The sequence below is a fragment of the Suricata suricatta genome, chromosome 9 (assembly GCF_006229205.1).
Source record: "Suricata suricatta isolate VVHF042 chromosome 9, meerkat_22Aug2017_6uvM2_HiC, whole genome shotgun sequence".
NCBI classification, from domain to species: domain Eukaryota; kingdom Metazoa; phylum Chordata; class Mammalia; order Carnivora; family Herpestidae; genus Suricata; species Suricata suricatta.
In genome coordinates this window covers 12,298,759-12,321,295 of record NC_043708.1, presented here as the reverse complement: position 1 = coordinate 12,321,295, position 22,537 = coordinate 12,298,759, and the positions used below count along the sequence as shown (strand labels likewise).

The following is a 22,537-nucleotide window of genomic DNA, read 5'->3' as shown; positions in this document are numbered from 1 at the left end:
CAACACGTCAACTCACAGGGGCCCTGACTGGGTCCCACCTGTTCTCTCAGATCAGCGTTTGGCGCCAGTAAGTGACCCAGTAAGGTTCTCGATACACATTTATTAAATGATACTGAGCATGGTTGCTGTGGCTCTCAGATTCCTCATCTGTAAAGGGCAGTGAATGAAACAAATGTGCTCTGACAAGTCTCTAGGATTTCCAGATTCTATACCCCACCATCCGTTCAACTATTACAGGAATTTTCCTTAGTGGTGAAATGACTCGTGTGACGTGCTCAGGGCAGCGAGCTGAGCTAGGCTGACCGAAAGCCCTCCAGACCGAGTCTCTGACTCTCCCCTTGCAGCGGCGGCAGCCACCCAGAACCCCTTCAGATTCTGGAACACTGGTTTACTGTTATCTGTCTCCCTCCGCCGACTGCATCCTCCCTGAAAGCCTGGACTGCGACTCTTATGTTCGCCAAGGAAGTACCAAGCACAGCACTTGACACACAGCAGAACTCAACAAATGCTTGTCAGGTGACTGGCCAGATCTACAGCGTGCCAGGCGTTATGCTGAGAGGTTTAAGTTCAAATCCACAGATCTCTACGCAAACCCTCACTCCAGCCAGATGGGGCTCCCCGCACCCTGCAGAATGTATACAGTACGGACTAGAGTTCCAACTCCATACTTCTCCCAGCTATTTGGGAGGTAGCCCTGGCTCTCCCCAGTCGACTGGCATTGACAGCATTTCAAGTGCACGTCCCCACAGCTTTACCTCCCTTTACAAATTGTGCAACTGTCCCAACAGGGCCGCTTTCTTAATTTGCTTTTGGGGCAAACCTAGACCTTGCCTGGCACCGCATGGGACTGTAAGCTGTGGGAGGGCAGGGACTCTGCCCCTGCTTTTCACCAGCGCCTACCTCGGACGGGGTCCGGTACCTCACAGGTATGCAACAATGCTCATTACATGAACACGTGACCTTCCTGAGGGCATGAATAAATGGGCCTGGAGACTGGAGCTCACTTCAGTCAAAGCGATCAGGAGTCCTCCTTCCTTGTTTGCTTCTGGTACAACAATATCACGACCTTTAAGGTTACTTAGGTTTACGTCTTAACCATTGTTTTTCTCCTAGTATCTCCTAGGGCGCAGGCCCCCTTCCTTCTAATCTCTGAATCCCTGGAAGATCGTCATGGACCAGAAGTTGGTACATAGCTTCCTGGAGATGTGTCTGAATTCTCCCACGTTTGCTGCTTTTGACTTCTGATACAAAAAGTCGAGTGGGGTTTAAGAAGAGAACACTTCTGACCACAGCAGGAGGAAGACAGCTGGAATGCTAGCTAGAATGCAAAGGTGAAGGCCAAGCTGCTTCAGCGCCTGGGGAGCCGGTGCATGGAGCACGGCCCCCCTGCCTTCCTGGCCGGCCCCCTCCCCAGGATCACGTGGGCCCTAGGAGCCTGTCTGCCGGCGGCTGCTATATGGGGGCCATCAACACAGGAAGCACCCTACCCCGCAGCCCGTGGAACACGGCAGTCGTCTCTGTCCCTAATTCTGGGCCACATTGAGCAGAGCTGAACAGTTACAAAGGGTATCAAAATCATTGGGGAAGTCTAGGAATTTTTAAAGCCAATGCACAGTGGTGATTAGTGGTCTATTTGATGGCCTGTAAAAACAAAACTCCAGAGAGGCCCTCTCCACCACTTTACTCCCCGGTGGGGAGCTCGGAGTCTGACCGACGGCCTGCCTTCCCACCTTCTCTGAGTCAGGGTCTCCCAGGGACAACTCCAGGAGGCACTCTGGCAAAGAGCACAAGCCACGGGCACGCCTCCCAGGTGTCGCTGGTATTTGTCTTCTTTTAATTTATCCCCACCCTCCCTGAAGTGAAAGCAATTCAGAGCCAGAGAAAACACACACCGCGATCCATTTGCTCAGCCAGTGCACCTGACATGGCTGACAAGAAGCAAAGCCACTTGAAATGTCCTCTGCTACCCTCTGTTTACCAAAGATGATCAAATATTCCTAAAACAGCATGGACTCAATAACTGCAGCCCCAAAGCCAGGCTTCCTGGAAATTCTGGCCACGAGGCCTCAAGCGAGGAGCCTCATTTCTCTTCTCCTTGGAAGGCTGAGGGGAGGGGTGCCTGGTTGGCTCAGTCGGAAGAGCGTGCGACTCTAGATCTTGGGGTTGTGAGTTTGAGCCCCGTGTTGGGCTTTTTTATTTACTTAAAAATTGTTTAAGTATTTTTGTTATTTGCTTAAAAATAAAATTAAAAATCTTTCGGAAAAAAAAAGAAGGCTGAGGGGAGCGCCAGGCTGAGCCCCCCGCCCCCCATGCTGCCCAGGGAACACCCATTGCTACCACGTCAGACCAGTGACCCCAGCTCCTTTCCCTGAAGCACCAACAAGGCCATCGGTCACTAGTGCCATCCAAGCTCAGTGACACACATCCAGAGCAGAGCTCTCCTAAATAAACCAGCAGTCCTAAATAAATGCCCTTCCCTGAAAAATGCATGGTGTGAGCCCCCGCAGTGAAAGAAGTGATGGCTGCTTCACAAAATCCCACTTCAACTTGGTCCCACTTCCTGCTGGAGAGTGGGCTGGGCACCATCATCACCGGAAATGACAACCGAGCACCTGCTGCTTGCTTGAGGTCTCACAATGCACTTCCATGTGCATTTTCTTACTTGTGTGTTACCTCAGCCCTGTGACATAGGTGGAATCACACCCATTTTACAGACAGAGAAACTGAGGAGAAGGACTGGTGCCAAGTCCAAGGCCTCTGGCTCCAACACCTTTGCTGCCCCTCATCTGAGTGCCAGCCTGGGCAAGGCCATCAGAGAACCTGTGCGGGGAGGAGTTCTGGCCCTTGAAGGTGAACGCTCTCTGACCTCGGCCTCTGCAGAGCCTGAGCTGCCCAAAGGGCAAGAGAACTAGATGTGGAACAGCCGTGGCCGTGTGGCGCGGGGAAGGCCCCAGGCATTGTCTCCCTCCAGGAGGAAAGAGGCTGCAGGAGGGGCCGGGGGAGAGGAGGAGAGAGGAAGAAAAGGATGGTCTGACACACTCTGGATGAGACATGCAGACAAGCGCAATGAGAGACCCCAACCAACGGCAGAGGCGGGGAACCGTGTCCTGGCAACGCCTCGTGCTTGGGTCCAGCGGTTCCCCCCAGAGGGGCAGGGTGACGGCAGCCCACGCACCGTCGGAGGGTAGGACCCAGCATCCTCACACACAGACAGACCTTTCCCTGAGTGGCGCAGGGTGGAAGGACTGAAGGCAGATCCAGGCAGCCGGGTCACCGTGTGGACATGGGGGTGACCTGTAGCGCCAGCCTCACGGGGTGGCAGTGCCCAGGAAAGAGCGAACACTGTGAGGGTCAATGACGACAAAGTAAGAGCCTCGGTGAACCAAAAAGCATCTCTGGGATCTAAGGTCTGGAGCTCAGGCTCTTTCGGAAAGAGATCCAAAGTTCACTGGTTTGGCACTCACTCTTGGAAGAGATGAGAGAATTACAAAGCATAAAATTAATTACTAAAATTCATTAGGTCCTCAGGGATGACAACTAAAAAGCTGAGAGGGTCTAAGTACATTTCTCTTTTTTTTTAAGTTTATTTATTTATTTTGAGAGAGAGTGAGAGAGTGTGAGTGGGGGGGAGGGGCGGAGAGGGAGAGGGAGAGAACCCCAAGCAGGTTCCACGTCGAGCCCGACGGGGGGCTCCAACTCATGAACCATGAGGTCATGAACCTGAGCCTAAATCAAGAGCCAGATGCTTAATTGACTGAGCCACCCAGGAGCCCCTAAGGGTATTTCTGAAGGAAAAGATCTGCTTCATCGATTTCCATCTCTTATTACGAAGCTCTTTCTACATTACATTTCTTATCCCTGCAAATCAGTCTACTCCCATCATTACATCCTTCCAGATACACATTTTTAAAGTACAGAAAGATGAAAAAGAGCAAACATCAGAAGATGAGTAAGAAGCCACTGGTGCTTAGGGACAGCAGCCACCTCCAGGTGTCCCTACCTACTCTGCAGAGATCCGAGCTGCGGATGTCCACTGATAAATGACCCAAGGATAAGTTGGGCCCCGAGAAACCCACTGCTCTAAGTCGGGTGGTCAGGGAAGCACTTGGACATGCTCAAAACCTCCAGCTGCCTTTTCTCTCTCCCTCCACATTTTGTGGTCCCCAAACGGGCCTTCACCTCTATCGACCCCAGAGTAATCCCTTACTGCTGCCACACAACCCCAGCCTTCCGGGCACCGCAGCTGGCAAGGACCCTCTCGAGTAGCTGGCCGATTCCACCACTGGTCTTCAGAGCCCAGACAGAAGAGCAAGGAGCAAGAAAGGAGGTGAAGAGGCTTCAGAGTTAAGCAGTCTCTTCACTTCGGCTACGTCAGTGGGAATCTCCTTGAACTTGGGTAAAATAAAAAGAGAAATGAGCCAGTAAGCAATTCCTGGCATGCAATCCATCATCTTGCGCAAACCTCTCATCATTATCATCTTTTAGTTGGATTCCGGTGGGCCACCAACATTTCAGGGCAGGAGGCCAGAACCCAGTAGGACTGGCTTCTTCCTCCTCCATGAACAGGCTCCGGATGAAAATGAACGACCCGGCCCACCTTCACCCATCTTACACGAAGCGTTTTCAATCGCAGGTACTGGTTTGGCACCCAAGGGAACGCATTCCCGCCTCCAGACTTGGATCTGGGAGTCAGCCACACACACTTACAGGTGAGAGGGAGGGAGACCAGGGTCGGGGTATCTCTTTGATGACCACCATTTATTATTAAAAGGGAGAAGAAACAGATTCTCGAAAAATATTCCAAGTTCCCTCCCTTCTCCCTCTATTTATAGCATCACTGGAAAACAGAACTAAAAATTGAGCTGAGGGGGACATGCGCTATCGCTCAGATGATCTCAGTCCGTGGTGGATGAGAGCAAACTGGAGTGCGTCTTCTTGGTGCCAAGGCCTCAAGCCAGTCCAAACCTTGGGGTGTCATTGCGGCCCTTTGCGGGCCCTGCCAATCTGAATCAATGGCCTTGGAGCCAAGCAGGCCTTCTCTACAAACGATTTAACAAGATTTGGAAAATAAGCATTAACCCACAACTGATGGAAAATGGAGGCATGTGGCTCTGAGCCACCAGGCGGATGAAATGCCACTTCTATGGGCTACGCCCCAAGGTTTGAAGCTCTTAAAAATGAACAGGGAGTGGCTCCATTGTTCATTTATCCCAAAGCTGGGACCTGGGTGCCCTCTGTCATTCAAAGCGCTACATGACTATTCCTAGAGGAAGGGGGACAGGCCCCCAGGAGCCTCCCATGCCCAGATACCTACTGTTGGTTTTCATGCACATCTATCCTGCAGCACAAGGTCAAAACAAGGGACAGCTGAAGAGATGTGGAACACAATCATTGCATTTCTCATAAAAGCCACACAAAAAGGAAAACCGCCACCGAATGCCTTAGACGGCTCACCCTCACGTTCACATTATCCAACTTCCTTAACCTTTTTCCAAGTAGCTCAAGTGAAAAGCGTTCTTGTGTGGCCTCAGAGCAGCCCCCACTTTCATAAAAACTGTCCGATATTTGGCAAACCCAAGTCTCTGGACTGATAAGCCATTCCAAAGGAGGTGACCCTGTGTGCTGGGGTTTCCAAGTCATGATGCTCGTCCCCCAACAGAAGGGGGAGGTGTGCAGAGCCTCTGCCACGGAGGCAGGATGGCATAAAGCATGGTCCGTCAGACCCTCCTGCTGGGCTGGTGCTTCGTTCCTGTGACTCATATTCCTAAGGAGGGAAGGAGCCCTCCTTCCTCCCTCTCCCACCTTCAAACCTCATGGCAATGTGAGAGACCAGCAGGGAGAACAGACAAAAGAGCCGACATCCATTATTCCCAAAAACTATTCCAATCGTAGTTCATATTTCAAATTGATTTGTTATAGTCGTTAAACCGGAGACAGCATTGTAAGGCTTTCTATTTTCCTTCTTTAGGAACCTGATTTAAGAAATGAAGAAGGCTTACCCATTTTTGAAATAGAGGACATGGGCTCTCTGAAGTCCTGTTTCTAGGAAAAAACCTAGTTCTTGATCGTGGGGAGCAGGGCCGGGCTTAGGGCTTCTGTTTTGAATATTGGTAAGTATTACCTAGAAGGGGAGAAAATCGGAAAACTAATCAGATCCACATCCAAGCCTCGTCCCTTCGAACCGCATGTCTAAACGCGCTGCTCCACCTGCCACCTGACAAATCGCCTTCCTCACACACACATCGGTGCCTCGGGGCTGGCGCAGAAGCGAGTGCAAGGGTTAGGGAAGCCGAGGGGACGGCACCTCTGAGACGGGGCGTGTGTGGCCCTCCTGGAGAGGATGGCTCAGGGAGCGTGGTGCCGGGAGAACATCTGAGGCAGAGGGTTCTGCTGGATGCCAGCACGCTGACAGGGTCTGGGTGAGATGGAAACAGATCCCAACAACGGGCAGAATCAGCTACCAGTGTCACGGACATTGATGAACCCCATAGAGGACTGAGCCTAAGAAGCGCTGTGATTTGTATCGGCCTAGGGAAGGCCAACCCTCTAAGCTACAAAGCCAAGGCCTATGGACTCTCAAGGGGAGAGAGAGCCGAGACTCACAACCTAAGCTCTCTCTCTCTCCCCACACTTGATCTTTTGTCAACAGATAACGAGGTTTTAAAGGCTTAAACCTTTAGCCCTGGCAAGAAAGACTGCCAAATAAGCAGGAGAAAGATCCGCAAGTTGAGTGGGTTATAGTGATGTGTAAACACATATCTGCTATTACAGAGGCTACTCGCTTTCAAATGGCAAGTCAAATAAAGCATTTATCAAACAGAAGCTACTCGTGGCCCATTTAAAAAACCATACAAGTGTTCTCCAAACATGCTGTCCATGTTTGCTGAAAGTCAGCAGCTCTTCAAAGACCCAGCTGTTAGCCAAACCCCAAACCTCCTAGAGGTCTTGAAGTTATTCGCCGAACGGAGTTGAAGCAATTGCTGGAGCCCTAACTCTGGAGCTTCGGGAAACAGACAAGCAAGCACACAATGGACAGATACTGTGGAATGAAATCCAGGCGGGCAGCCCTCGCATTTGAACATCCCCGCATCTTATCAAAACTGCCTGGCTCCTTCCCGATTAGTGCTCGGCTCTGCGGGTGCTGAGAGGTAGGTGTTCCTCCTACCCCTGCAAACCGGACGTTTTTGGCTCTACAGCAGGCTCCTCCCCAACGCATCCTCCAAGTGCCGAAGATGCACAGAGCACCGTCTCTGGTAAGTCTCTCTCAGGATGAGCTCATCCGTTCCTCTGAGCTTCAGAAATCATCTCTATGCTGCCAACTCCCAAATTTATCTCCTCCACTGCAGACTTTCCCCCTCTGAATCCCAGACTCATATATTCAACTGCTTCCTTGACATCTCTACTTTGGGGGCCAATAATTAAACTTGAAAATAGTAGCCTTCATTTGCTTTCAAAAATAGTTTTTAATCTTTAAAAAATGCCGTGATTATTTTGAAGCAAAAAAACCAACTCTGTACAACACAGAAAGAAAACTAAAAATCATCTCAAAATTCTCCCCCTCGTCCAGAAATAACCAGTTAACATGTATTGAATAATAATCCAGACATCTCTATACATACCTATCCAAGGAAGAAAAATAAAAATCATTTTATAAAAACAGACTGTATTATATATGCCAGCTTTAAACTTAAGCCATGATAATTAATTTTAAATGAATTTAAGAGGAGAAACTAAAATGTGACCAAAGTAATCACTCAACTTCAAAAAAATGTGGGGTTTTTTTATACATAGTCATTAAAGGCCTGGGCACTTGTCCTAAAGTTAAAAATGGATCTTATATTTATTATATGTACGCATGTGTGTGCGTAGAGAGTATAGATGCAGATATAGACATATCTCAACGAGTTAAGTCTTTTGATCCATAAAAGTGGGATGTCTTTCCATTATTTAGGTTTTCTTTAATTGCTTTCAACAGTAATTTGCAGTTTTCAGGGTATAAGATTTGTACTTCTTTTTATTATCCCTGTATACTTTCATCTTTTTGATGCTACTATAAATGGAATTGATTTCTTAATTTCATTTTCAGATTGTTCATTGCTAGTGTATAGAAATAAAAGTGATGTTTTTATATGGACCTTGTAGTCTACACTCTTGCTGAAATCATTTACTAGTTAAAATAGGGTTTGTGTGAGTGAATTCCTCAGGATGTTCTCTATACAAAACACGTCCTCTGCAAACAGAAGTAGTCTTACTTCTCTCTTTTAATATGGATGCTTTTTATTTCATCTCGCCTGATCGCATTGGCTAGAACCTCTACTACACTACTGAATAGAAGTAGTGAGGAGAGACATCCTTGTCACGTTCCCGATCTTCGGGGGGAAACATCCCATCTTTCACCACTATGTGTGTTGTTAGATGTGGGTTTTTCACAGGTGCCTCCTATCAGGTTGATGATGTGAACTTCTATTCCTAGATTGTTGAGGGTTTTTATTGTGTGTTATTTTTTTTGTTTTTTTTATTTATTTTTGATACTGAGAGAGACAGAGCATGAGAGAGGGAGGGGCAGAGAGAGAAGGAAACACAGAACTGGAAGCAGGCTCCAGGCTCTGAGCTAGCTGTCAGCACAGAGCCCGATGCGGGGCTCGAACCCACAACCGTGAGATCTGACCTGAGCCGAAGCCGGAGGCTTAACCAACTGAGCCACCCAGGCGCCCCGAGGGTTTTTATTGTGAAAAGGTATTGGATTTTGTCAAATGTTTTCTCTACTGAAATCATCATTATCATGTGGGTTTTGTCTTATCCTATTGATATATTAATTGATTTTTCACATGTTAAGTCAATCTTGCATTGCTGAAATGAATCCCACTCAGTCATGGCATATAATCCTTTCTATATGTTGTTGGATTCAGTTTGCTGGTATTTTGTTAAGGATATTTGCATATATATTCATAGGACATAGCAGTCTCATATAATGAATTAGGGAATATTTTCTTCTTCCTCTGTTTTCTGGAAGTTTTTGTAGTATTGCTATAATTACTACCTTTAATGTTAGGCAGAATTCACCAATAAAGCCAACTTGATCTGTAGTTTTCTTGGAAGGTTTTTAACTAGAAATTCAATTTCTTTAAAGATATAGAAATATTTGGGTTATCTAGTTCTTCTTGAGTGAACTTTGGTAGTTTGTGTCTTTCAGGGAATCTATTTTCTGTAAGTGGTCACATTTATTGGCATAAAGTTGGTCATAATTTTCCCTTATAGTCTTTTTTTTTAAGATTTTATTTTTTAAATAATCTCTGTACCCAATGGGGAGCTTGAACTCACAACCCCGAGATCAAGAGTCACATGCTCCACTGACTGAGCCAGTGAGGCACCCCTTCCCTTAGAGCTTTTTACTATCTATGAATCTATAGTATCTCCTCGTCTCATGGGTTCGTAATTTGTGTCTTCTTTCACTCTTCCAATCTTGTTAATGGTTTACAAATTTTATGGATCTTTTCAAAGAATCCATTTTTTGTTTCACTGATTTTTCTCTACTATTTATCTGTTTTCTATTTCACTGATTTCTGTTCTGATCCTTATTATTTCCTTCTTTTTGCTTACTTTGGTTTTAGTTTTTTCTTCTTTTTCTAGTTTCTTGAATTGGAAACAGAAAACTGATTTGAATTTTTCCTAATATATGCATTTAATATTATAAATCCTTCTATACATTTTGTTTTAGATACTTAGAAGCTCTATTTTTAGGTATATACACTTTTAGAATTCTAATGCCTTGTGGATTAATTGACCCCTTTTTTATGTAATGTCTTCCTTTATCTCCTTTAATATTCCTTGTTCCAAATTTAACTCTCTGATATAATACAGTCATTCTAGCTTGGTTTTGATTATTGTTTGCATGGTGTATAATTTTACTTTTTGTCTACCTATATATTAATTGTAAATGGTTTTCATATAAATAGCATACATTAGGCCTTGCATTTGCATCCAATCTGAAAATCTCTTCCTTTTATTTCTTTAGACCATTTACATTTAATATACTTACTGCCATGATTGGAACCATCTTGCTAGTTCTTTTTTTATTATTTCATCTGCTGTTTGGTCCTTTTTTCCCTTTCATTCTGCTTTTTAGATTGACGATTCTATTTCATTTCCACTAATGACTGGTTGTGTTTCTCTGTCCATCCGTTGGTCTTTCTCTCTCTCAGCTACCCAACTATATACAATAGAGCTCTTTAGCTTATCAAGTCCATGTTCCAATAATATTACATGAACTCATATATAGCATAAACACCTTATAATAGTACACTTACATTTCTTTCCCGATCCTTTGTGCATTGGTTGTCACACCTTTTACTTCTATGTTATATATCCTACAATATGTTGTTACTATTATTGGTTTAGGTATCCAATTATCTTTTTTTTTTAATGTTTTATTTTTGAGAGATAGGGTATGAGCGAGGGAGGAGTAAAGAAGGGGAGGACAGAGGATCCAAAGCAGGCTCTGCACAGACAGGCTGACAGTAGCGAGCCTGATGTGGGGCAAGAACTCATGAACTGTGAGATCAAGACCTGAGCCAAAGTTGGACACTCAAATGATTGAGCCAACCAGGTGCCCTAAGGTGTTCAGTTACCTTTTTAAAAAATTGAAAATAAGGAAAAGTTTTTTATATGTATGCTCATTATCACTGTTTGTGATGATCTTCACTTTGTCATATCTATCTGTATTTTCCTTCAGGCCTTAATCTCAGGGTTATGAGTTCAAGCCCTGCATTGGGTTCCGTGCTGAGCATGAAGCCTACTTAATAAATAAATAAATAAATAAATTAATTAATTAATTAATTAACTAATTAAAGTTTCTTTCTCTCTGGCTTCCTTCAAGATTTTATCTTTGATTCTCAACTGTTTAATATGTCAAAGTGTAAGTTTCTGTTTATCTTGCTTGGTATACTTTGAGATTTTTGGATATGGGCTTTGTTGTGTTTCAGTAATTCTGAAAAACTCTTAACCATTTTCTCTTCAAATAGTTCTTCTGTTCCAGTTTTCTTTCTTCTCCTTTTGAGACACCAAATACATATGATATTTTTTCCATGTTTCTTAGATGCTCTGCTCTAATTTTTTCCTCACTCTTTTTTTTTGTATGTTTGTGTTTCTGTTTGAATACTCTCTATTAACCTATCTTCAACTGGAAGATTTATTTTCTTAATTGTGTCCAGTATTCTAATAAACCATCAAAAAATGTCTTCATCTCAGGGCACCTGGCTGGCTCAATCAGTAGAGCACGTGACATCTCAGGGTTGTTAAGTCCAAGCCCCACGTTGGGGACAGAGATTACTAAAAATAAAACATTAAAAATGTTTTTTTCCTTTCTTATATCATGTCTTGTTATTTCTGGCATTTCAATTTTACATTTTTACAGTTTCCATCTCTCTGCTGAAATCCCCACCTCTTTATGCATGTTGTGTACCATTTCTACAATATCCTCTAATATATTACTCGCTGATATTTTTAAGCTCCTACTTGAGAGTTCCAACACGTGGGCCATTTCCGGGTTTAGTTTATTGGTCCTCACAATAGTTTGCTTATTCCTGCTTGTGGGTGCATTTGTGTATATAGTGCATATTTTTTAATTCAGTGTTGAAGTTTGTATGTCGAAAAACAGACTGAGGTAAATAATATTTATACCTGAAAATGGGCACACTTTTTTATCTATAAGGCAACAAATGTGGGGGACTGAGCCAATGTAGTCAGAGGATGAAGCCGGGCTGGGTTTTGTTGCTCCTATGGTGACTTGCAAAGTACCATGGACTTTAAACTCCTCAAACAGTGGGCTACTACCTCGAGTTTCCTGTGGGACCTGGTACGCCGGAGGGTGTTCCTCGGCGTTTCTGCTCCTTCCTGTCTTCAGCAGTCCCTGCATACTTGGGCTACAGGGGGGATGTCTCTCTAATTTCATGCCCCTTTCCCAGCGGTATTCTGCTGTTACTCGTTACGTGGTGTTGTGTTTGTTATGTGGCTGGTGGGGGCAGGGGGAATTCTTGGTCTTCCTGGCCCAACTTCAGTCTTAGGAAGGATCTATACACCTGTAAGGCTCATCCTCAAGGGACCTTTTCTGGGCATCTCCTTCCTAGCTTCAAGGGGCCTTTTCTGGGCATCTCCTTCCTAGCTTCTAGAATGCCTTCTTCAGACAAGAACCACCTAACTTCCACCCCCAAGAAAGTTCTGAGCACGATTAAATTCCCAGAGGTCCAGGTTCACCCCAAAACATAAATCTCTAGTTGCCCCATCTTAGTGAATAACATCATCCACCCAGCTGCCCAAATTGGACCCTCGTGGGTGAGCCTTGACACCCTGACACTGTCTCACATCAAATCTATTACCACGTCCCTTCTAATTATTTCTCAAATATGCCTGTATTACCCATTAGTACAACCATCACTTCCATCTAAGCTACCATCACTTCCTGTTAGATGTCCACAGCAGTCCCCTACATGGGGTCTCCATGTCCTCTCTTGATCCTTTTCTTCCTTCCCACCTTCCCCAAGCAGCCGGAATAACTTTTCTGTAACACAGTCTGGGTCACGTTACCTACGTGATCTTTCCCATCTTTCAGGTGTCAGCTTGATTGTCGCCTTCTTGGAAGGGCCTTCCCTGGCCACCTAATGTCAAGTAGGCCTGCCTCTGTTATTCCCTCTCACATCATCCCATCCTATTCCTCCACCGCAGGTGTTGATGTGTTTTATTTCTTTGATTACTGGCTGTCTCCCTCCACAGTGCTGAAACTTCCACAAAGTCAGGCCATATCTATCTCATTTACTAATATATTCAGTGTCCACTGCAGTGTTTGGCGTAGGGTAAGCATTCAATATACAGAATCGATAGACAGATAGATAGAGTAAAAAAATAAAGGAGAAAAAGCAGTAAGAAAGTAACCTACTATGCATTAGGCACTACGTAGGTACATAAGGCTCTCCTTTATTCCCCCACAAAAAAACCACCGAGTTTACACTATCTTCTCTTCACTGCAGGAGAAAGTGAGGCTTTGTCCCATTGAGTGAGTTGCCCAAATTGCACATGTTAGAGTGGGTGCTGAGACTCCGGTCCACCTGACCCTGTAGTCCGGCTCCTTCGCCTCTGTCCTGTCCGTTCGTGTGTGCTTGCAGAACAAAGGTCAAAAGACAAAGGTCAGGGCTGCCGGGATGAGGCTTTAGGTTATAGACAGAAAGAATGGGTAAGACACAGGGGGGAGGCAGAGAGAACAGCTTAGCTCGGGGTTTACCCTTAAGTCTAAGCATCTTGGAGTTGATCCCTTCTTTACGAAGAGCCTCCACCACATGGGGCTGGGCAGGAGCATTGTTTGGCGGTGTCGAAGCCACCACCTGTTCTGTGGATAAACACTTCCCTGCAAGAGGACAGCCAACAAACACCCAGAACAAGTGCAGTCTGCTGTGGCAAAAGCCTACACCTAAGGAAGCTTGACAGCGAGGGGGCAGAGGCCAAAGACTTTCCCAGGTTCAAGATCATATTCTGATACTCCTCACCACTGTGGACTTAGGACAACTCCTTCAATCTCTCAGAACTTCACTGTCCTCATCTGTGTAATGGACATAATAATATTGTACCTGGCATAATGGTTATGAATTGCAAGTGGAAACTTGATGAGTATATAAACATTTTAATCCTTAATGGGGGTATATTTAAGAATGACCTTCAAATAGGAACAAAGTAAAGATGTTAGTCTACATTTTCTACCACTTTCATTTTTTAACATTGTTTTAGACAAGCTGGGGATAGGAGAAAAAATTTGGAAAGAGGGTAGGAGAGAGGTAAGATGGAAAATATTAGACAGGAAGAAACAACAATAAAAATCATTCTTCTGCCATGTATTCGTATTCTTAGAGAAATGAAAAGAATCAATTCTATTTTCATAGAGTTTGGTATGGTGGCTGATAATCCTATGTGCCACCCTCGTCGGCCTTCAAAAGTCAGCTCAGGTGTCCTCTCGTTCAGGAGCCATCCCTGAACTAGCACGCTGGTCCCCCAGGACCCTTCTCTGGGCTTGCAGAGTCTGCTGAGTGTCCCAACACTGGTGTGGACCTGTGTCCTCGCGGGACCGCATGCTTCATAAGGACGTGTCCCGTGGCTTACTCATTCCAGTGCCACTGGTGTCAAGCTCACTGCAGAGCAAGGAGGCATCCAATAAATGTTTGTGTAAGGGAACGAGAAAACTAAATGCACTGCTATGTGTGAAAATATAATAAAAAAAAATAGTGATCCTGTTCACAAAGCAATACAAATGGAAAAGATGTGGGAATAAAGTAAACCGACTAAAATCTGTGAAACAAGAAGTCTTACAGAATGGAAACTGGTATCATGGTCCTAGAGTGAAGACTCGATACGATTCTCCAAATTATGTATAGGGTCCATAAAAATCCAACCAATCCCAACAGGCTTTTTCTAGAACTCAACAGAATTATTCTAAAATTCACCTAGAAGTATCAAGAGACAAGAACAATGGATATTCTGAAAAATAAGACTAGTGTGTAGTTACTAATCCTTGAAGGTGTTGAAGTCCATCATAAGGAAGTACTTAGTAAGTGGTCTCCTACTGGTGCGGTATAAGATGAGCAGAACAAAATAGGACAGCCAGAAATGACCGTTGTATCTAAAATTTTACTGAATGACTTAAAATATATGACAGAATATGTGAAAAAAGAGGTAAGATCCTCTTAAAGTGGCAGTGAACTTGGAGAAAAACAGTAATTTAGATATTATATAATATACATATTATATAATATATATATTATATATTTATATCATAGATATATCTATTCATACAACAAAATAAATCCCAAGAGGGTTTAGAAATTAAAAGCTGTTTTCAAAAATAAGGAGGGGCACCTGGGTGGCTCAGTCAGTTGAGCATCTGGCTTTACCTCAGGTCATGAGCTCACAGGCCCCATGTCAGCACAGAGCCTGGAGCCTGCTTCAGATTCTGTGTCTCCCTCTCTCTCTCTGCCCCTCCCCTTCTTGGGCTCTGTCTCTCAAAAATAAATAAACATTAAAAAAATTTTTTTAGATAAATAATAAAAATATGGAAATGGTTGAAAAAATTTTAAATCCTGAGGGGTTTATCCCAATATTTCAGCTTTAAAACAATAAGATAAATGTAATTTAAAAACAGATTCAACTATATACAGAGTTAAATTTTATGGGCAACTTACAAATGGAAATTTACTGATTGGGAAAATATTCAGAGCAAATATGATTAAAGGGTAAACATATTTATGACATAAAGACCATATTCAAATTATCAGAAGAAAAACTTCCTCCAAAAATTGGAGAGAAGGTCAACATGGGCAAGAAAGGAATGTTACTGGGTTAAACACAAAGTTACCCTACGACCCAGCAATTCCACTCCTAAGAATACACTCAAGAAAAATGAAAACCCTGTCCACATAAAATCTTGTATATGAAAATGTGCAGAGATGTACAGAAATGTATAGAGACATTATTACAATAGCCAAAAGTGGAAGCAACCCAAACGATAAATGATAAAATGCTGAATGGATACACCCAATGTAGTTTACACACAAAATGGTGTAGTACCAGTCAGTAAAAAGAACTGAAGCACTAGCATGTGCCACAAGATGGACGAAGCCAAGAAGCCAGTCATAAAGGACCACAGGTGGTATGGTTCTACTGGAAAGAAAAACCTACAACATACAAATCTATACAGACTGGAGAGATCTGGAGTAAATGGGGAGTGAGTGCTAATGGGTACAGGGTCTCTTCTTGGGGTAACAAAGATGTTCTGGAATTAAATATTGGCGAATGGCTGTACAACTCTAAATATATTAAAAAGTATTGCATGGTATTCTTTCAAATAGATTTTTTTCAAAAATTTTTAACGTTTATTCATTTTTGAGAGAGAGAGAGAGCGCGCACGCTCGCACACGCGCGCGTTAGCGGGGGAGGGGCAGAGAAGGAGACTCCATCTGAAGCAGGCTCCAGGCTCTGAGCTGTCAGCACAGAACCCGAAGCAGGGCTCAAACCCATGAATGCATGGTATTCTTTAAATGGGTGGATTGTATAGTATGTGAATTATGTCTCAATAATCCTGTAATTTAAAAAGAAGCAAAACATAACATGGAAATAAGATGGACAAAATTTCAACGTGACTGATAGTCAAAGAAATGCACACTAAAACTGCAAGCAAGGTCCCATTTTCGCCTGGCAGATCAGCAAAATAACTTTTACACAACAGCAATCCCGTGGAGGGTGCAAAGCAACCATTATGCTCCTGTAGTGCCGAAGGGAGAAGATGTTAGTGCGACTTGTAGGAAGCGAACATCTCCACTTGCGGGAATCTGCCTTCGGGAAATGAGAACAAAGGGGGAGAGCTCCCTGCAGAAAGCCACCGCCACCACATTATGTACAACAACGGGCAGACCCAGCAGTAAGCGGATTCTATCAGAGAGACGGGCCACTTGATGAAATATTATACAGCCATGCAAACATTCTGAAGTCCTGACCTAACGCTGAGTGACAGAGGACAGAGATAAAAGTCCTTAATGCTATAAAATTATAAGGGGAAAGGCTGGCCGAGAACACACGAAAATTAAAATAAGCTACTACTGTTCTTTCCTGGTTTCCAGGCTTTTCTAACTCCATTTGAAGTGTGTGTAGCCGCCTATCCCAGGCAGCCAGGGGGCGGGCCCAGAGTCAGAGCACATTTACTGGCCAGCCTCTTGACGTTTCTTCAAGGAAGCAATTTCGTAAGCTGTGAACTGTCGCCAGCTGCTGTGGCCTGAGTGGAAAGGTAGGCCCTGGAGACGGCAAGGGAACTATGAATGTTTTCGTGTACTGTGTCACACTGTAAAGCCAACAGCATGGCCACGTGGACCTCCAGGGTGACCCCCTGCCTTCCCCATCAGCGGCATGGACTCCTCCTGGGACACCTCGTTTGAATTCAGGTCGCACGGCGACCCCAGGGCCATCCACTCCGGCGTCCAGCACGGCAAGTACGTCCCTGTGGGTGCCTCCCCCAGGGAGGAAGGCACAATCTGGAGGCACCGCCCCCCCCGACCGGGGATCGACACCTTGATGGAGCAGGAGCTCCGCGCCGCGCCCTGCAGTATTGAGGGACCAGTTGTTTCTCCTCGAAGCGTCAGCACTAAAACCGCCCACGAAACGTCTCGGGTCTCCCGTAACTCAGCAGTGACTTCTCTTCTAAAATCGAGTGTGAAGAAGTGAGCTGCCAGCAGAAGGGAAAGCTGTCCCCCAGCGCGGCTGCGCCTCAAGGAAGCCGAGACCAGCTGGGTGGCTGGGGCGTGCAAAGGACACAGACGGCATGATTTCATTTGCCAAAAGCAGGGCTCGTGTTATGACATTCAAAAATGAAGTCATCTTTATTCCGATCACTGCACTGGGAGACGCTCCCTGCTCGGCAGGTAACGTTATTTACTGCTGGCATCAAGCCACCGGCTCCAGATAAACAAATCAAGGACAGCCTGTGTCCTTTCTAATTCTCTCTGTTTTAATTCGATTTGTTTGATTAAATTATTGTATGTGCACAATTTGAGGACTGTCTTAGTCCCCTTCCGAGAACAAACTATCCGAGAAAATGAGATGGCTCTTGAACCCTAAGAAAACAACCACGGCTCTACACAAACATTTACTCACTCTGGTTTCATGGATTCACATTTGCTTCGGCCCTGCCTCTGTCTTAGGACAAGCAGCAAGGGGACAGCGACACATGGAACGTCCTACAGGGGGTGGAAAACACCAGCCCCCAATAAACCAGGCAGAATTAGCCCTACCGCGACAGTGGAAAGCGGAAGCACACAGACATATATGACCGGACCACGGTTGCACGGTCAGGGGTAAACAGGAGTCTGGAATCCAGATATGACATGAGAACTCAACGCAAGATGCTGTCCCGTTAGAGCTTCTGCACAAGGAAGGGAAAAGTTCTGAAGAAAATCATTCCAAAAATATTCTGCTAAAAATTATTTAACATTTTTAATAAAAACAGCGTGTAAATAATACTCCAGATTTTTACCCAACTATCTGAAATCTAAGATGAGGAAAGATTCCACCGCTAACCGCACGCTGGCAACGTGTATATGAGTGTTTTCCTCACAGCAGCCTTACAGCAATTATTACTGCCGTGACACAAATGAGGACCCTCAGGCGGTCCAGAAAGGTTGAGTAACTTGCCCGAAGTCCCACAGCTAGGGAGCTGCAAATCTGTGACCCCCCACCCTGGCTGTCACTGTAGCACTGGGCTCTGCCGCCTCTCACGGCTTCAGGGAGCTGCCTCACAAATCTTACATCCTCAAACATCTCCACCATTCAGACAATGGAGCTGCCTTAGAAACGATTTGGTGGTATCGGATCATGAAAAGAATATTGACCATGACACTCCAACCTATCCTCAAAAGTTCTCCGCCAGTTTTTTTCTTGCTAGTGAATGAAGAAAACCACTAACAAAACCACTAAGAAAACCAAAACAGGGGCACCTGGGTGGCTCAGTCGGTCAAGCGTCCAGCTTTGGCTCAGGTCATGATCTCACAGTTCATGGGTTCGAGCCCCGCATTGGGCTCTATGCTGACAGCTCAGAACCTGGAGCCTGCTTTGGATTCTGTGTCTCCCTCTCTCTCTGACCCTCCCCTGCTTGTGCTGTTTCTCTCTGTCTCTCAAAAATAAATAAAAAACAGAAAAAAAATTTTTTTAATAAATTAAAAAAAAAAAGAAAACCAAAACAAACAAACAAAAAAGCCACCACTAATAAATAAAATGCCAAAAGTCCTGGCCAACAGATGTTTCTTTACTATGGAATGGCAACTGACGGCCTATGTCCAGCAGAACCAATATTGGGAGAGTCTGTGGGACTGTCTACTTAAAAGGCCTGCCTACCAAGAAAAACAAAGCACTATTAACCTAGGCTTGTCCTAGTCTGTTACTTCTTTCAGAGTCTATTTCCCTAACATTTCTGTTTTCAATTTAGTATCATTCTTAAAAGCCATTTTAAGTTCAAAATTTAAAAAGAAAAAAGGCCAAGCAGGTATCTTCTGCATAGAACTCCAACCTTCCTTCATCAAGACCATGAACATCCACCCAGCCCAGCAGCCACTCAGAAAGGCTGTCTTTCCCCCCAGACTTCCCATCAATCTACAAATGGTTTCTTGAGCATCTACTACAGTCAAAACAGATAGCTGGGTCATTCAGTCTCTCTCATCACTAATATCCCAGCATGCTGAATCTGGGGAGGCCCCAGGTGATTTCCCATAAAGGAAAACTCACACTGGAAAATCAGAATCAGAAATATAAAAATCCTCTACGTCCCGAGGCTGCATCCTAGGTTGAGGTGCTTCCTGATATTACCAAGAACTCATTTGGCCAAAGACCTTCTGAGCCTTTTCTGTAGACAAGGGTGTGGGAAATAACACTGTTGTGTACTTGTGTGCAGCAGCCTGACACGAGTGAGCCCTTAACTGGGTTTTAGAAGAGTGCTAGTCCTACGTTTGGTCCTAACTTCCTGGGTGTCCTCCCTGTCTGGGCCTCCATATTCACCTCTGAATCTCACATCCCATGACCACTGGCTCCCCAAAACCACACACACGCACACACACACACAGACACACACACACACATTTCTTTTAACTCCCACGATTATACAAGGCACCCCAGTTGTCTGGCTGGAAAACTCCGCAGTGAACTGGTGGCTATAAATGAATAACACCAGGAATTACATCCGGACCTGCCAGTCCCCACGTCATTAAAGACATGTGTCACAGACGAACTTCCCCTCTGCCAGCCAGGAGAAGGCGGCCCCCAGATAACAGCGCTGGACAGCTGCTGGAGAGTGAGGTGCAAGGGTTTTGGGTCAACAAGAACCGCTTGGCTGGGCTAAGCAGACGTCTCCACTTCCAAGCACTGGCTCCTGGGGAGACAGACAGTAAAGACAGTGCGGATTTTAAAGCAGGCTGCACGACCATTTCTCTAAAGACCATACCATAAATTCTGAATAACTGAACAATTCCTTTCTCATAGCAGCCTACTGATGGAACATTTTGGCAAGACGGCCAAATATCTTCCTGAATTCCCAGACACCAAGACCCGTGATTGATGACCCACACTGGCGTCAGCCAGGTCCAATGCTGGTCCATCATTCTCCCGCACTCTTCTCCATGGCTCTCACCGCACCCCCCGCCCCTTACAAGGCAATTCTTTTTTTTTTAATTGTTTTATTTATAGTTTATTGTCAAGCTGGTTTCCATATAACACCCAGTGCTCTTTCCCACAAGTGCCCTCCTCCATGACCATCACCCCCCTTCCCCTTACCCCCTCCCCTTTCAGCCCTCAATTTGTTTTCAGTATTCAAGAGTCTCTCATGATTTGCCTCCCTCCCTCTCCCTAACTCTTTTCCCCCCTTCCCCTCCCCATGGTCCTCTGTTAGGTTTCTCCTGTTAGACCTATGAGCACAAACATATGGTATCTGTCCTTCTCCGCCTGACTTATTTCGCTTAGCATGACACCCTTGAGGTCCATCCACTTTCCTATACATGCCCAGATTTCATTCTTTCTCACTGCCATGTAATACTCCACTGTATATATATATATACCATATCTTCTTGATCCATTCATCAGGTGATGGACATTTAGGCTCTTTCCATGATTTGGCTATTTACAAGGCAATTCTGATCCTCATCACACACATCAATGCGATAGAAAGACTTAAGGGAAGAAATGGCTTCAGTCTGTACACGTACAACATAACAGAGCTAACCAGATTTTGGCAGCCCCTCCCCATTCCAATCCTTAGGGAAACAGAACTCATAAGATTGATGGGAACCACACCTGTGTCATTTTCAAAGTCTCACAGGCTTTCTAATTATTTAAAGTAATCTCAGAGGACGTGTCTCTGGGTGAGAAGGGGGAAAGCCTTGCTCAGAATGCCAGGATGCTCTGCTGGGGGCAGAGACGGCTAGAATCCACCATTATTAGTAGAAAAGAAGCGGCGTGTACCAAATACCCAGTATGTGTCTGCATCTGGGCTAAGTTCCCTCATGAACACGACCTTTTACCATCCCCACAAGAACTTCATAAAGTAGATGTTCGTTTTACAGACAGAAAAGCTGAGGAGAGAGCAGAGCCAAAAGACAGCGTCCTTCTGAACAGACAAGTTGCCCGCACCTGGCTGGCCCCATTGGGCCTCCGACCTCCTCCGCCTGAGGATGGGGGTGCAGGGCGTCCTGTCCCCTCCATCCCTGCCCGGGGTGGGGCCCCTTGTCAGCTGCTGGTTCGGTCCCCACCCCACAGGCGACCACCAACTGCTGGCGGTGAGCCACACCAGATGGTTCCGGGGGACGTGCTCCGAGCAGGTCAGCCGAGAGTCCCCGGCCGACCTTCCGAGTAACTACGGATCCCAAACCCCAGATGTACATTATGTCGGCACATCATCATGCAAGCACAACCCACTTCGCGTGGGAGAACATGAATGACTAACCAGCCCCGGGGCACGCTGTCACTTCTGCTCTGAGGACGCTAAAATGCTTCCCACTTTTCACGAGGTGCCACAATCCCCACCCATCTCCTCGTCACCAAAAAATACAAGGAAAGCGTTACACCCAGAGGCAGACCTGTGGGAGGTTTCCCAGAGGTTGACCATAGTTCCCTGTGTCTGGTTTGAAATTTTTAAAAAACCATCAGCTGGGATGAACACGTGGTCCTCACTTACCCTTTCTATCTCTTGGAGGTACAGGAGGGCAATGTCGCCTGCCTTCTCATAGCAGGTGACGACATCCTGTTCCCGGTCCACGTGGAGGTTACTGGTAGAAGAGGAAACAGGCAACTTCTCTAAACAAAGACCTAAAAAACAAACAAACAGAAGATCAAACATACAGAAAAGGGTGAGTTGTTTTTCATGGAGCCGAATTTTTCCATATTGCCCTAGGGGACCAAAAGATGGTCCCAGGATCTCACAAACTGTTGGGGAAGCAGATTCTCTGCCCTCTACCCTCTCTTAGGACACAACAGAACACTAAAATGGGACACCAAAAAGAATGTCCTGATGTGACACAAGAAAGGGGCCCCCAAACCCCCAACTACACAGAAAGCACCCTATGACGTTGATATCCAGGTTGAGAATCTGGCCAGGGACTTCACCATGACCCCACTCAGACCTAACAGAGTTTCTCCTTCAAGTACATCCCAAGGTCCTTAAAGTACACAAAGCTTGGCCCACAGCACAATACTAGCTAAAGAATACCTTCTATCCCAAAATGCACCCTTAACTAATAGAACATTTAAAAAAAAATGTGAAATGCTCTCAGGAGCCTCACTGACTAGGAAAATCTTCCAACTCTGAGTCACAATAGCCCCGCAGACCACCTCTCAGCTGCGGGCTAACAAGATACCAGAGCTGCTTTGTGGGCCTTTGTTTGGAGACGGAAGAGATCCTCTTTGCCAAGAGAGAGTTCAGGGCTGTGAGGTATGAAAGCACGAAAGACGTTAAAAAATAAGAAAGTCGAGAGGG

At 45.3% G+C, this 22,537-nt stretch overlaps 1 protein-coding gene across 4 annotated transcripts in view; it reads right to left on the bottom strand.

Annotated features, from left to right (window-relative positions):
- TTC7B (tetratricopeptide repeat domain 7B) overlaps window positions 1-22,537 on the bottom strand; it is a 223,343-nt gene that overhangs the window by 162,977 nt on the left and 37,829 nt on the right. For all 4 annotated transcript variants that reach the window (XM_029950403.1, XM_029950404.1, XM_029950406.1 and 1 more), the window contains exons 3-4: window positions 21,740-21,870; window positions 6,000-6,121 (exon numbers count right to left, since the gene is read on the bottom strand). In XM_029950403.1, the coding sequence (XP_029806263.1) occupies window positions 6,000-6,121; window positions 21,740-21,870 (253 nt within the window). The remainder of the gene's footprint in view (window positions 1-5,999; window positions 6,122-21,739; window positions 21,871-22,537) is intronic.